The sequence below is a fragment of the Dufourea novaeangliae genome, unplaced genomic scaffold, assembly GCF_001272555.1.
Source record: "Dufourea novaeangliae isolate 0120121106 unplaced genomic scaffold, ASM127255v1 scaffold187, whole genome shotgun sequence".
Classification (NCBI taxonomy): Eukaryota; Metazoa; Arthropoda; class Insecta; order Hymenoptera; family Halictidae; genus Dufourea; species Dufourea novaeangliae.
The window spans coordinates 1,210,310-1,226,489 of record NW_015374075.1 but is presented as its reverse complement, the minus strand read 5'-3'; the positions used below and the strand labels follow the sequence as shown (position 1 = coordinate 1,226,489).

The 16,180-nt window shown below is 38.2% G+C and overlaps 1 protein-coding gene across 2 annotated transcripts in view; it reads left to right on the top strand.

Moving 5' to 3' along the window:
• Positions 1-16,180, top strand: part of LOC107190603 (hexokinase type 2) — a 30,646-nt gene that overhangs the window by 10,136 nt on the left and 4,330 nt on the right. The window contains exon 1 of one of the 2 annotated variants that reach the window (XM_015579432.1): positions 7,322-7,843. The exons of the other annotated variant lie outside the window; for it this stretch is intronic. Within the exon in view, the coding sequence (XP_015434918.1) occupies positions 7,796-7,843 (48 nt within the window). The 5' untranslated portion in view covers positions 7,322-7,795. Of the gene's footprint in view, positions 1-7,321; positions 7,844-16,180 lie in introns of those variants that run through there. 2 annotated transcript variants of the gene reach the window in all.

Genomic DNA, 16,180 nt, shown 5'->3' with positions numbered 1-16,180 from the left:
CAACACCGAATGACTGACTGAACCTTTTCGCAGATTTGCGAGAGGTGACTGTAAGACGAAAAAAAAATGATAGACACAGCGAAAAGACAAATATTGATTGTGTAGGAGAGGATAATGAAAATACAGAAAAATTTGTAGTAATTGTTGAGGTAGTAAGGATAAATACCTGGACGTAGCTGGGGGTGAGGGCAGGTAAAGGCATTTACCCTCTAGAGGGAAAAACTCGATTTTTCCCATTAGAGAAGAAATATATGATATTAACTAATATTATGAAATTTACAGTAAAATCAATTCTCCTCTCCCTGACTGATAATCTGGCTACGTTAAAATGAATTTAGCTCCCAAGTTTCTTTCACAGTATTTCTTTTCATAAACACAATAAATTGGAAAATGTCTAATTAACCAAAAAAAGACATCTATAGAATCATTGATTTTTGTTTGGGATTTTTCTTCACTAACTGTATCACAAGAACTATACGAGAAACTCCACAGTATAATTGATTATTACACAAAACCATGCCACTGACTGACAGTTCGAATTGAATATAAAAAAATTTATTTTACAATTAAATAAGAAAAGAATTTATGCAAAATAAAGATAAGAATATGTGCGAGGGGATTACCAAAGTCCGTGAGTTGATAAAAACACTCTGGAACATATCTAATCCACCAGTTAATACACCATCTGTTCATAATTATATTCACGATTTTAGAAGAGATTGCGATAACCTGATACATCTATCAAAATATTAATTACATTGGAAACGTCAAAATGGTAAAACGTGCAGTAATTAAAACTTTTCCGTACTTGTTTTAAACTTTCGATTAAAATCTTATTCCGATCAATCTATTACTATCAGTCGTACAATATCTACTTTTTCAATCAAACAAAAATAAAGGATAAACAGGAAGTGGAAAGTCTGATTAGTTTCTTCATTTTACCTTCTTCCTGCAGAAAAACATGCTTCAGTGTAGAGTATCTTATGTAAATGTATTAAGAATTATAATTACTGATTTTATAAATACTTTTTAACGTGTACTCGTGGCTTGTCGGATTAGCCAGAGACTTGAATGCTTTGCTTTTTGTTTCTAAAGGCGATTATACATGGTTCACTTTGGTTGATTTAATGAAATTGAACACAAAGTGAACAGTGTACATTACCATTTGGTCGAACACGTCGATTAAATGGTAACTTACACTGTTCACTTTCCTTTCAATTCCATTGAATCAATCAAATTGAACAATGTGAATTCGCCTTAAATACTCGTCGCACACGTTCGTACAGGGGAACTAAAACGCGCGTGAGCTTCCTCACGTTTCGGTTCAACGATCACATTCTTCGATGGTTGAACGGTGACGAAACTCGTTCCCGGAATATAAAACGACTGAAACGCGTGCCTGTTTCAGTGAAACATTATTTTTGCGTCGATGGTCACGCGGAAAAATTATTATTACCGGCGACGTTTGACAATTACGTAGTGTCTCTACGACATGAAGAAAAACAGGATGACGTGTTGCGCTTATTTAGCGTTGAAAACGCTGCTTAAATGAGTAATATGGTACAAGCATAAAAATATACGCCTCTATGTTTGAATGTGTTCGTTACACCGTATATATAATAATTAGAAAAATACAAGTTGTTGACAGATACGATTTGACTTTTGGTCCACTCAGTACACGCAATGCTCAAAAGAAACTTCTCTGCATAGGTGACGTGGTCACATCGATACCAATGAGTCAATAGAAAATATAATTAGTTGTTTATACATTTTAAGTGGGAAAATTTATGAATATTTTATTATAGACCGTTTAAATTAGATAACGGAGAAATTAAAATTGTTCTTTTGTCGTTTAGACAAATTCCTAAGATAAAATTTGCTAGTACCTATTTGTAATACTATTTGGATTAACATGATATAGTTTATCAAACTCTGTTATCAATATCGTTTCATAGTTTAGTTATGATAATGAAGTTGACCGCTCGTATTTGCTATTCATGTCAATAGTACATTCACAAGCATGCCGACAACCACTAAAACGAAAGCGCTTAATGCTTTTAAATCTTTTTATCGCGCGAATCAAAAGAATTTTTGCTTCGTGATTGAATAACAGACGGACTTATCATTTTCAGCTCTTAACCGCAATACGATCGAGCTTTCCTGTAAATCCCTCTAAGACGTAGAAACTCGAAAAGTCAGATAATATCGCCGCGTAACATTTATCACCAATAACTGATAATTATTTATTGCAAAATTGTTTTTTTTCTTCAATCGTGACTATTTCAATTTATTATCGAGAACTGCGAGTTCCACGAAGTTTCGAAATTTCTTTTTGTACAAATATAAAATTGACGGTCTTAAAATTTCTCAACAATTACGATATTGTAAAACAAAAAAGACCATTGTTTTACAATACATCATTAAAGAAAAAGAAGACTATAAATTATCTAATTTTAAAGGAAACACTCTTGGATGGAATTCAAACTTAATATCAATCCACAAATCGACATTAAAAATTGTATACTAAACTGTTTCGATTGATATCAATTTTTAATTAAAATTGTCGCAAATGTCTGCAGTCCAGTCGTCTGCAGAGAAATAAAACTGAACTATATTTCATTTTTATTAAAATAGCGTTTCTGATAATGAGTGATATATTAAAAAATATATAAAAATTTCATGATATTTGCCTTGAGGCGTTCCCGCGTCTTCGGGTTATATCGGTTCGGGCGACTATCCATTGAAAAAGTCACGTATCCTTACGGAGGCGGCTGCTGTGCATTCCATAGAATACGTTGATGACGTCAAAGCAAGAGGGATCGACCGTTCGAGCCCTCGGAACGGACCAATCACACGACGACTTTCATTCCCTCGTTGAGAACGCGTCTGGTCGTTGCGTCATCCCTTAAGCATCCCGACATTGCGCACGCACGGTTCGCCGGTTTCATCATTAAACGGATGTAATATCATCGAGCAGATCGGTAACACATTTCGAGCTGCCGCCCATTTCGTGCTGCGTCACGATGTGTTCTATTTATAAAAGACACTTCCTCCTTTTGTCTTCATTGAGGGTTTAAAAACTGTCTAAAACCTCTGATTAAAAATGGGTATCTTGTTCGCTAACGGAGTTTGAAAAATTCTATTTTGTAAGAATTCTGTTTAAATTTTACTATGACATACAGGGAACTGGAAAGATTTTAACGATCTTTTCAAAGAAGAATTTCAGAGAGTAAACATATTTTTTTACGTAACCTGTGTGATGTATTGCAAAAATTTAGAGGCTGAAACTTTGAGCACACACGTTTCTTAACGATCTCTTACACGATTACACAAGGCACAGAATACCGATGGATAGATAATGCAAGAGGTTTACAGTATTCAGCACCACGTTGTCATATTTATTTCTTATTTAACGTAACAAAAAATAAATCTATCTAGTGAGTCCTCAGCACATTCTGTAATTCTAAAAATTGCGTTTGCAAACATGTTTTATAATAACGTACAAAAAGAAAAGAACAATTACACCGTTTCGAAATCCTTCAGTAATATGTATATATTTTTTTATTCTATCACAAATGACTGTATTGATTTTTCAATGATTGTCTGACGAAATTCACAGCTCATTCTGCGTTCAACGAGCGCAGCTGAATACCGCGAAGCTAAACCCGAGCCGAAGATTTCATCATGAAATTGCATAAAATTAAATCATTTTTATAGATTATGCGATTACAGTCCTTAATAGTAGAACTACCAAACTTATCAAAATAACGGATTGCAGATTTCTTATTTAACGAATTCATGTTGATTTTTACCTTACTATACATTTTATGGTACACTATATTATGCAATTTAGTTTAGTATAGACTCAATGCTGGTAGTTAAATAATTAGCAAAACACAGTAAAATTAGATTTTGCTACAGTTTAATAACAGTCATGCTATTATTAACACAATAAAGCTTTCAATGCAATTTCTCCGACGAATAAATTTACATGGACATTCGCAGTGTATGTATAAAGTTGTATAATCGACTTTTTTTCACGACCACTGTTCCAGAATAGAAAAAACAAACGCCATTGAAATCGTTATTTCATTAAAACAGTAGTTCGCCAGTTGAATACATTCGAACGAAATCTTGTTACCGTTCCGAAAGTTTTTTTTTCTCAGCCTCGCCAAGGTGAAACAACGCGATGCGAGTAATTAACACTCGCTTCCTATCGCTCACGTTCGATTCCATGAAGAAACCGGTAATAATCGTGACTCGAAGGAATTTCTTCGTGCTTGTTGCCTGGCGAACGATTCTCAAGCACGATCGTGTGCAATTCAAACAGTTGTCGTTCGGATCGATATCGGGTATCTGATTCAATCGAACGGGAATCGTTCGATCTCCAGTGTTTATGATCGTGATACACAAGCAACGGAAGAACGCGTAAGTCATATCACGACGAACACAATAGACGGAATGTCGCGTGCTCCACAGAGACAAGAGTCTCCGGAGAAATAAGCGTGGTGCAAAGACACTGGTTTGCATTAACGATCGTAGGATCTATAATTAATAGCTCGACTGAGTACTTTATTCGTGGCGATTCATCTGAAATGATAGTGACATAAATAGAATATAAATACTCATATTGAATTGATAAAGGTTCTGTGATTAGGGAATATTTAATGTTGTTCTCATGGGATATTTTTGAAGTTTATTTTTAATGGTCCCTGCAATATTGTAATTAAATAGTTGATGTTACGATTTTATTCTTTAGGAATCAAATAATCTAAAGCTTCTAAATCTTAGGATTCTATTAGGAGAGAATATACAATGTTATGCTGATTGGTTGTTTTTTTTAGATTGGAGTGATTCGCAATGAAATAATGGGGATTCGTTAAAATTGTTATTAAACTTTGTTTGGTGAATAAGAAAATGACGATAACAATTGTAATAACAATAACGTGGACACGAATATGATGAAATCGCGGTTAACTTGTACTCGCTCGATCAATTACAATTTAATTGTAAAATCAAACGCAAGTAATCTTGACAATTCTGAGAGATATATAACAATGGGCTCTAAGATCTTCCTCGTTGTTCTATTTCGCGGTGCAGCAAACAACTTAGCTGCATCTGCTCATAAATAAGTGCCACTTATCGGCACTGTGAACGACGCTTTACTGATTGTTTTATAGCATCATTAAACTTCTCAATTGTACGTTTTATCTAGACCGCGAAAGAAAAAATGGCAGGACGAACAGATAAAAATTTGAGCGTGGTTCATGGAAAAGTTTAAGAGATAACAACACTTTTAAAGATATACAAAATATACAGGAAGCAAATTCAAGTGTTAGCAAGTGCATACAGAAATGCAATCAGAGGCATAAACCAATCAGATCTTGCGTGTCGTATTATCGCGTGATGCAACCCTTTCGCCAAATTCGTCACCGTGGAATCGAATGACCTTTTCGCCCTTGACAGGTCGAGCCCCCAGTTTCTTCGCACATACACAGTAGTGTGCGTCGAACACGGGGAAAACCCCACTGTGATCCCCTACCCTTTGCTCCGCCCCACTACCACGGCACAACTCAGTCCTGTAGCACACAACGAAGAACCTGGAGTATTGTCATAACTTTCCTTTTTAATAATAATAAACAATACTGCTTGCAGAAAATATTGAATAAATATTGTGAAATTTTAAACAAATTTTACTGATGTATAAAAAGAAGCACGGCTTCAATTTTTATTATATCTGCATTGTGATTTTTGTATTTTTTGTTTGTATGTGACAGAAAAATAATAGATGGTAATACGTGAGATAATGTATGACAATTTGGATCAATGCTTAGTATTTTAGATATTGGTAGTGTGTTAGTAATGCCTGTTTGAAACCGGCTTGAACAGGAATGTAGCTTCGACAAAGGAATAATTCTGTCAAATATATATCCGGTCTTATCAGATAGTACGAATCTCCAAATTAATGGATTCGAGATACGGTATCGCTTGATTTTTTTTATCGCAGTCTGTAATCCTTTTGGAGTACCAACAGGAAATTGGTTGGAAATGCAAGGAAAAAATAAATCCAACGGAAACTGCATACTTTACTCGTCTGTGCTTAATTGTTGTTATCATACTCCAATTTTGTTCGGTAACTGGGGATATCAAATATTTCCCTGAAAATTGTAATCTCAGTTAGCCGATAGTTCATCGCCAAATATTTCAAAACTCCAATAAAATTTCCACGATGCTGCAGAACCAATTAAACTTCGTTACTATACTTACATGAGTCATCCCACGCAATATCTAGATGAAGCTGGTTAACATAATAATTCTGCAATTCTTAGAGACTAATGAACTTCTGGGCTGCATTTTTAGTAGATGAACTTTTGAAATTCCGTTTGTTACAAAGAAGGTATCTAAATACAAAATTTCAGAATGAACAATTCTTGATTATTCAACTCTAATGAAATACTTCTGCTACCAATTTTGAAAACTGGATTTCGTGTAAAACGTTTTTAAATGGCAATCTTCTTCTTCTGTTGATAGATATACAGCTCAAATTTTCAGAAATTACTAAGGAAATAACATACAATATGTTAAATACTTAATAAACAATAATTCTGCACATACAATCAAATTTTTAAATTTTCCCTCTTATTTACCAGAAGGTATATGTAACCCCTTAATCGTCCTAGTACAGACAGATCCCCACAGAAAAACGGCAATCCAGCTGTACACCGACGAGCAAACTCGGCTTCCGTTAGGAGAAAATGTAAGGTAGGCGAAAGGCCTCCTACCATTTAATTGACTACCAAATTAATATTCAGTTTAACATTTATTTCCGTGCTTGAAATAATTTTGTAAGTACTGGAAGGCTCTTCCTCTACGCCACATTTTTCGCTAGTGGAAACCGAGTTTGCTCGCGAGTATATACCGACGAGCAAACTCGGCTAGGGGAAAAAGTAATGTAGGGGAAGAGCCTCCTACCATGCTCCTACCTGTTGGTATTTGGAATTACTGAAATTTATGCCAAATTAACATTCGATTTACCATTTATTTCTGTACCTGGAATACATTTACCAAGTGGTAGAAGACTTTTTTTCAACGCCGCTTTTTATTCCTCTAGTGGAAACCGAGTTTGCTCGCGAGTGTACATAGCCGAAGTTTTATTCAAAACGTGTGGCGTACGAAATTCCCGTGTCTCGATCGGTAAGGGAGTACAGTCGTAGATCCGTCAGTGGGCCGTTCGTCTCTTTCATGGCCTCCTTCCTCCCCACCACTCTAGCGCCGCGCGCGCGGGGACCAGCGCACGTTCCCATCCATGGGAGTGTAGGTACGCGCGCGTGGAACAGGCGCCTCAGTGCGAGCAGTCGCGATATAAAACTCGTGAGGTGATCTGGTGTCCCGTTGAATCGTACGTGGGACTGCTCGAGGTGAACACAGTGGACCCGTTGTGTACATGCACAGTTTTCCGTGCTCTCTTCTCCATAGACGCCGCGCCAGTGGATAACTCCACCAAACCGCAGACGTCTCTCCGCGAGGGAATCACCGTCGAGGAGGAACGTGGACGTACCAGGAGAGTGCGAGAGAGAGATAGAGTGACAGAGAAACTGGATTGCGCAGTAGTCGTTTCTACCGAAAAAAAAAAAATAACAAAAAAAAATAAGACTGCATCGCTGGAAACGGGATATTATACACAGGACAATCAACCCCCATTTAACCACGGCAGCGTGCAGTGCACGGGAACGCAGCGTCAAACACGAAGCTACTGGAGGGTCGCAGCTCGGGGCGTAACGACGAGGGGAGGGCGATGAAGACGACGACGTTGTCCACCAGTGACATGATGATCAAGCAGGAGGTGAGAGAGACCGTGGCAAGATCGTTTACGACGTGTAAGCGTTCGCGAGCCTGGAATTCCGTTAACGTGTACGTTTCTGTTTTTTTTTTCCTCTTCCAACGGTTGTGTCCGCTGCAGAAAGGAGGATAGTAACACTAGACAAAGAGGATTAGGCACGAATCGCCCTGAGCCCTCTCGTGTTACTCTCATGTGTGTGTGTGTGTGTGGGTGAAAGAAAGCGACACAACATGCAGGGGATGATGATGTTTCGTTCGATTTGAAAAACGTGCTCTACGGTGTGTTCCATTGTATTATGTATATATGTATGTCTGTCATCCGTTGGGTAGCTAATTGGAAGGCATCGTCCAAGATGTGACACGGAGGAGACAGTGCGGAATGTCAGGATCATCGGGAGGGGTTTCGAGGTGGCACGGCTGAGTGTTGAAATATCCGTTGCAACGTGTCCGTTCTCTCGTTGGTGTGCCGGTTATGAGGATCTGGTGGGCTTCTGTTATGGAAGGAAACGGGACACATCGATGTCCACGTTTCCCTTGTATCGATTGTGCGACGTTCCGGTGAGGTGGACAAGAAGCAGAAAATGTGGCACACGGCTCGATGGATGGTTTTCCCCCCGCGAGTGTCAATGTGCATATCAAGGGTCGATAAACGTTGGCATAATTATTGCGTTAGTCCACTGGTATAAAGAAAAAGAAAAATGTGAGATAAGGCTTGGACGGAACGGCGCATCGGGCGAATCCTGGGGTTTCCAGAAGTTAACGATAAGGAGGCTCGTTCTTCCGCGAAACGCGCAATCGATAACGATTTAATTCTCGTTCGTCACGGTGATACGGCTAGACGGAACGTGATTTTACACATAGACGGCCCACAGTCTCTCTAGAGAGCGACCTGGTTCGTTCGAAACGGTGCTACGACCCGTTCCAATTCCTCTTTTCACGAGGTAACGTCGGAGGAGAATCGATCCCCTACTTTCGTGTAAAAACGGTTCGAATCAATAATTCGAACCCTCGAGAGCTCGGTGCCAACGTGTTGCATCGATACACGTGCGTAACCGGTCCCCAACGGTTATTACCAACCAATGATCGTGGAGGGAATGGTATCCAGGGGCCCGTACCAGATAACACGCGATCATCTGACGTGACGAGGTCGTCGTATGTCTCACAGAAATGTTTTCGCCTGTGTCATACACACACACGTCCTTGACACTTCGACTAGGCCCATTGTACGACCAGTTTAGCCAATGATCATATAGATACGGATCGTTCTCAACGTGAATAGTAATTCCGAAAAAGTCGTCCCTGGACTACGTCTAAATAAAGGTTATTCATGGCTGGTCCATAAGAAACGTTAAACTGTATTCGAAGGCGGTTGGTTTGGGGGCCAAGATACAAGTGAACTCGTGACATTAGGTTTCGTATTTATGTCTACTGATATTTTTCTACAGCCTGAAGCTAGCTATCCTCATTCAGATTCAAATTTTAAGATTGTACCAGCCACTAAAAGGACTCCTTCGCGAGCTAATCGAGACAATGTTTTTTCAGAGTTCGTTAAACACCATTACGTCCATCGACACGCGAAGTCCTTGGGCTCGGGAAGCACTTCGGTACTCGATATCCCGGCCATGCATACATTTGCATACGGGAGTATTGCATAAAAGCATACGCGCGCACGATGGTTCGTCGGGTCCGTGCATTTCGCCACGTGCATCAGAGAGACCGAAATCACTGTGCATCGGCCTTTGCACATACGTACACATACTCACCACACGTTTTCTTTCGCCTGTTCCCCCTGCCGTCGTCATGTGCATGTACTATAGCATTCATTCATAAAACGGTCCTATTGGCTGGCGGGCGGGTGTGTCGGCTACGTCACTGGCCAGATCAATGCCACACCGACGGGAGAAAGGGATCGCCCGCGGAATTGGCGGGAAATTCGAAACGCACCGACCCACGACAGCGGTGACTCCCTTTCCCAAGCTTCGGCGGTGCTTTTCACCTGGCGAATATCCGACGATGGCCTTGAAAGTTCGTTGCGATGAGTGACGCAACGACCGCGCCGGTTTGCGTCTGATTAGACAGTAAAATGCCGCGAATTGATTACTAATCGTCTAATTAACATTTATAGAACGAGGAAACAGAAACGATTTTCGAACGACCCAAAGTTCAACGGTGTGAATTCACGGGACTCGTGGACTGAAATAGAAGGGTCTTGGGTTGCCTTGAACAGGCACCGAAAATTGGCTTCTTCGTTCTAATGTGCCCGATGGAAACGATGAATATACAATAATTCGCATTTGTATGGATATTAATTTCGTTTTTACACAGGGATCAATGATGTAACAGAGGTCTGGGTCGGACTACTGGGTCAGAAGTATAAGAAGTTGTAGTTGGAATCTTTGTGTAGAAAGAGAATGGATCCAGGAAATGGATTGAACGTATGGGGAAGATTGAAGAATTTGGACCATCGCCCAAGTTGGGCCACTACTGTAATTTGTGCTGTATGATAGAGGTGGTTGCGTTAATTAATTTGCTGTATAAGCAACGCATATTGTCTACCCATACGGTGCAAATTGCTAACAGATGACAAATTGCAGTAGTGTTCGATATTTGACAACCTTCATCTATATCATTGATTTGATTTTCCACGGTGTAATCGCACTGGTAAAAATTCATTGCAAGAAGCAGCAGTTCGTTTCTCTTTGGTGGTTATTCTGTCGGGTGCACAGGAAAAGATCTAACAAACGGTTCTCGCGTGAGAATTATCACCGTTCTCATAACTGCTTCGCGTACAGAACCTTGTCGAGCGTAATTCACATTGAACTAAAGGAACTGTTACATTATACTTGAACTTGACAGCCCGAGTATGCATGCTTATTAGTTTTCACGATTTAACGCGAACCGAGAGAAGTGAACGTCGCCGAGGAAAAACACGTGATCGAATACGCGATCGGTGGACTAACGAGAGAACGCGAGGAAAACTAAAGTACTACTAGGAGATGACTGGATTGTAATAGGCCGAATGGTTTCGTGGAAGTCACGAACTTGAATCCCATTTCGATGTCCGGAATAACAGGTTCCAAAGATTGCAGGGATATAAATGCCGAACTAAATTTAGACAACGGAATATCGAAGAGGATCTATCTTTGTTCGCTACAAACGGAATCGCGGGTGGGTCTCTCGATCTTCTCGTGATCGATGAACTTGAATTGCATTGTCGAACTGTGGACTCGTGGGTACGAATTACAGAGTAGAAACAGAATTCTATTACTTCGAGGTAGTAAATTGTCTGCTGCGTTCGAGGAATAGGGGATCCAGTAGAGAACAGAGAGGCTAAAAATGTTCTGTTTCATTCGAATCGTGACTCCTCATGTTTTTGATGAAATAACCAGTAATTCACCCATTGCATAATGATTCCTTTTATAGACACCAGAAATATAAAACCTGCATTGTATTCGAGAAGCGAAAAAACTGACCCTGTTCCCTTGAAATCAAGACCTTCTATATTTTCACTCGGAAGGCCAAAGTTAGAATATCAATTCATTATTGCTAGAAACATAAGAGAATTAGAATTCAGTATAAAGTAGCGCAATAGGATCTAGAATCTAGAACAGATATAAAGTTATAAAAAGAAAAAAGGACATTCCTCCGCTCCAATTTTTATTTCTACTGTGATTCTCTTATTCGAATCCTTACGTACAATTTACTAAATTTGTAAATTCATATGGAAAATGAAGTATATAACTATGGTCTTACAATGAATTACAATTCCGATGATGACTGGTCTGGTTCTTCGAACATAGAAAAAATCTTTATTTTAAGTAGATAAGGCCTGATCCAGGCCATGATATGCTCCTGTCAGACAAAATTAGGAACAGAATAAAAAAAGTCAGTGTCTAAATGTTTACTCTACATTTTCAATACCTTCGTTTGCAGTCTCTATATTTTCAATGTCTAGATTTTCAATGTCAACATTTTCAAAAGTTACATTTCCAATGTTTACATTTTCAATACCTTCATTTGCAGTCTCTATATTTTCAATGTCAACATTTTCAAAATCTACATTTCCAATGTTTACATTTTCAAAGTCTACATTTTCAATACCTTCATTTGCAGTCTCTATATTTTCAATGTCTAGATTTTCAATGTCAACATTTTCAAAATCTACATTTCCAATGTTTACAATTTCAAAGTCTACGAATCTTTGGTCTCGTGTCCGATCAGATTCGAAGGTAACCTTCACTTTCGAGGAACTGGTAGAAAAGGCGAGCGACCTTTAAAACAGTTCTTCCTCCTTTCTCTCCTCCTTCGAACGAAGGATAAGGAGATGTCCCGGACGGGGAATGCCACTCGATTATCTATTAAATTTTCCGAGCATGTGACAGCTGTAATTGCTCATCGCCGACGGCGGGTCGTTCTACATTTCTTTCTTTCTATGACGCCTCCGTTATTAATACTTGCTCCACATTCGATCAGGCCGATCGAAACCGGTTGCCAGATTGAGTCGGTTCGTAAAGTCATTGAACACATGCATTAGTCGATATAATAGCATTAAAGTTGAATCGATATCACGAAATTACTTAGATTATGAAATAGACCTAGAATGTAATAACCACTTTGCGTCACGGAGAAGTATGTTGTATTATCTGTTCGAAGTAATCTCCTCGAATCAATCATGGCGATCTGTCAGTGATCATCGTAAACAGTTCCACATTAATTGCATTCCAGTAATTGAATAATTTTCCTTCTTTGATTTTGCATACATTATTTCTTTATTTTCTTGTCTAATGACGTTAAGATCGATGGAGTATGGGAAAATGTCAACCCCGTTAAAATATTTTCATTCGTATAAAGAATTTTTAAAAGATCTTGCAATTGTATTGCAGTTAATTCTTTTTGTACAAATATATTTACATACATATATAATTGAGATATTCATATTTCGATTCTTCGGTGTGCTCTCGATCACAGACTGTCGAACGAATTAAAATTCATATTCTCTTTGGAGGCAGCCAAGTGTTCGATGACTTATGAACGGCGGCCTACGTAGCGATGGGCGATGGAAATAAAGCCGCTTTTATTGATTCCTGTATCGATCCACGTTGACGCAAATCGTGACGGAATAATAAGCGAATATCATTCGTCAAACGTGCAAGGTTCTATCGTTGATTAACGTGCGTACGTTTTCCGGAGAAAATGCGTACACGTTGTTGTTCCATGGTTCATTTCTACCAAAAATGTTTGCACACGTGTATGTGCGCGCGCGCGTGTGTGTGTGTGTGGAACAACTGTTTACGACGAGATTATCGATCCGGCCCACCGGGCCAACGTGTCGTGACCCAAATTGGGTCGGTCGGTTTCTTTTGTTGCCAGTTTTCCGCGACTTCGACACCTCCGTGAAATAAAAAAGCTCAAGTTTCAACAAATTCTGCATAATTGCCTCCATAAACTGTGTATAATATTTCTGTAAACATCTGTTTGAATCATTGAGAAAATAGGAGCCCTCTGAGGATCTACCACGATAGAAATTCGACGTATCATTATTTATTCCCGTTTCCTTAAAATGATTTATTTATGTTAAAAATTATTATCTTAATTAGAACATCGAAAATGTTGCATATAATTTTTCATACGAGGCTTTGTTTTCGGAGAAGTCGACTTTGAAAATTAATCTGACACGCGTTTAATCGTCACCGTAGAAAGTAGAAACAGACTGCAATGATCAGACGCGCTAGTCAAGTCCTATTCAATTGATATCAGATTTTGAAAGACGATTTTCTTGAAAACGAAGTCTCAAATAAATAAATCGTACTCTGCATTTTTGACTTATTTTTTCACATAGAATCACCCCTACCTGGTTGTACCACCATCTAATACATTTATCGCATACACAAATAATTCTATGTTAAATTGTTTTAACATTTTCGTTTCACAATATTAAAAATCAATCGAATCTGCTATCAATACATTTAATGCAAAGATTATACCCTCCAATATTTTCTCTTTCTGCACGCGTCAACTGGTAATCCCCGTATCGTAGAAAATTCCAAAAAATAAAACCACTCGTTACAACTCACGGAGACATAACAAGGCGACTTGCGTCGTTAAGGGTGTCAATTTTTTCTCCATAAATTTCACGGATGTACGATCTCATGAAAACATGTTTACTATTATTCATCAGTTATTTCCTCGGCATCAGGCATGGTATCTCGAGCCCCGCGCGATAGAAACGAGAGGAAATATGTTTACATTCGATGGCTCGTTCCACAAACGTTTTCGCGAAGTCTCGAGCGGAACTGTCGCAGTTTTGCATAAACGGTCGTCTATAAGGAAAAATGTCAACGGTGTTCATGCATTGGACGCGTAAAGTTGAAACGACACAGCTGCGAATCCAACTGGAACAATTATCTTCAATATACAGTAAATTCTCGGTGAGTATTCGAAGGCTCTTCGACACTAACAAGGAGAGATTCCTAGGTGTAACACTGACTTTTTAATGAAGTTTAGCACAGTAATAAAGTTTAGAATTTTGAAGCGAATGACATTTGTTTCAACTGTATATGGCCATCAGTTTATGAAATATTTAATGATCGGTGCCGAGGAGCCTTCGATCACACATCGAAAATTTACGACACTAATACCTAGTTTCGTTTTTATAAAATAAAAATATGAAAAATTATATCCCACACGAACACGGTGATTACAGTAGATTCTCTGTTTTGAGCAGTGATTGTGATAGATTCTTCAATTGCTTTGACCAGCGTAGTTTCCTCACGGATAAGGAAGATCACTCTCACTTAGATATGAGAAACCACGATTGCTTTGTGTGTCTTATTAGACACTCCGTTATTAGAGGATACCTTTAATTTGAATGGCGACGCCAGTGTTTTCTCGTTGTGCGGTAACCAGTGATCATTTCAGAATGATTGCTTTTCGACTGGAAATTGCGGGATGGTATGGAAAGTTAACGACAATGTTGCTGGGAAACAGACGTTACTCGACAGAATAATATTGCTGAGGACGAGTAGAAATCTATCATAAATATTTGTAATTTACTGATTAAAACATCCATTAGTTTGTTGAGTGTAATGACTAAATCACAGACATTTATGCAAATTGATCTTTTTATGTACTAACTTACAAAAGGGAAAACGAAATAGAAATCGGTAACACTCTTATTAAGTGAAAAGTATCATAAAAATGTGATTAGATTTCCTTAAAATTCTTGATTAATTGCGAATACTTTGCATACTTACATTTGTCGCAGATGCATACAATCTAGTTTAGTAATCATTTAATCAGACGATTTTGAATTCATAAGACTGTTTTTAGAGTCTAAAAATATATTTTGCATTTCTGAGTGATGTGAATCAACGCGTATTAAATCGATATTCGGTAACTATCAGTTGGCTGTATACTCGATTCCGTGCAAGTCTTCGTTGCATTAGACACACTTTCGCACTCTCTATAGTTGCACGCGATTCTTCTGGACTCTGACACTTAACGCAATCTTCTTACTTACTGGTCTTTTGATAATGGAACAATGTAATGTAATTGCTCTGATAACCATACAGAACGAAGTAATGTAATTGGTTTGATAGTGGCGAAGTATATGATGCACATTTAACGTTACTGTTTTCTAACTAACATTCTCTGATCAAAGATTTTCTTGACGAACAAAATTAAAAATAGAATAATACGGAGCACTAATTTAGAATTCTTTCTGTGCTATTTTTTTTTTATAATTCCTATATTTTTAAACGAATACTCGTATTACTCGTTGAATTGAAATAGTCACAGTTACGTTATTTCGTATCTTGTTTCTATCTTTTCGATTATTTTATTTTTATGTTAAAAATATATTATTATAAAATGCAGGTTTTGTACTGAAATACAAGATGCACTGGGATAATAAAATTGAGTACAACTAAACAGTTTGCTGCTGAGATACTCATAGCTTTAAGTGTCTGATCTGAACATGCACACTCTACTGAAATAAATGGTTTCCCTTCTTCAGTGTTCACCATAACAGTACCTTCGATTTCGTCGAAGTTTCAGATAATTTCTGCACAAATTACACAGATGTACGAGTGCACAAATTTATATTTGTATAAAAAGAAAACATTTTCACAATACTTTGTTGGGCATTCTAAGATGAATGCAAATTCAGACAAAATTCTTTTTACAAAATTATAGCGAGCACCTCAGATATACACAGATATTATGTCGATTAACGCCCTACTCTCATTTTCTGTTCTACAAGTTAATTATAATCGATCGATCAGAAACGGTCGGTAAATCTATTAGAAACGACTATAGAATGTTAGAAGTCTATAGATGGCTG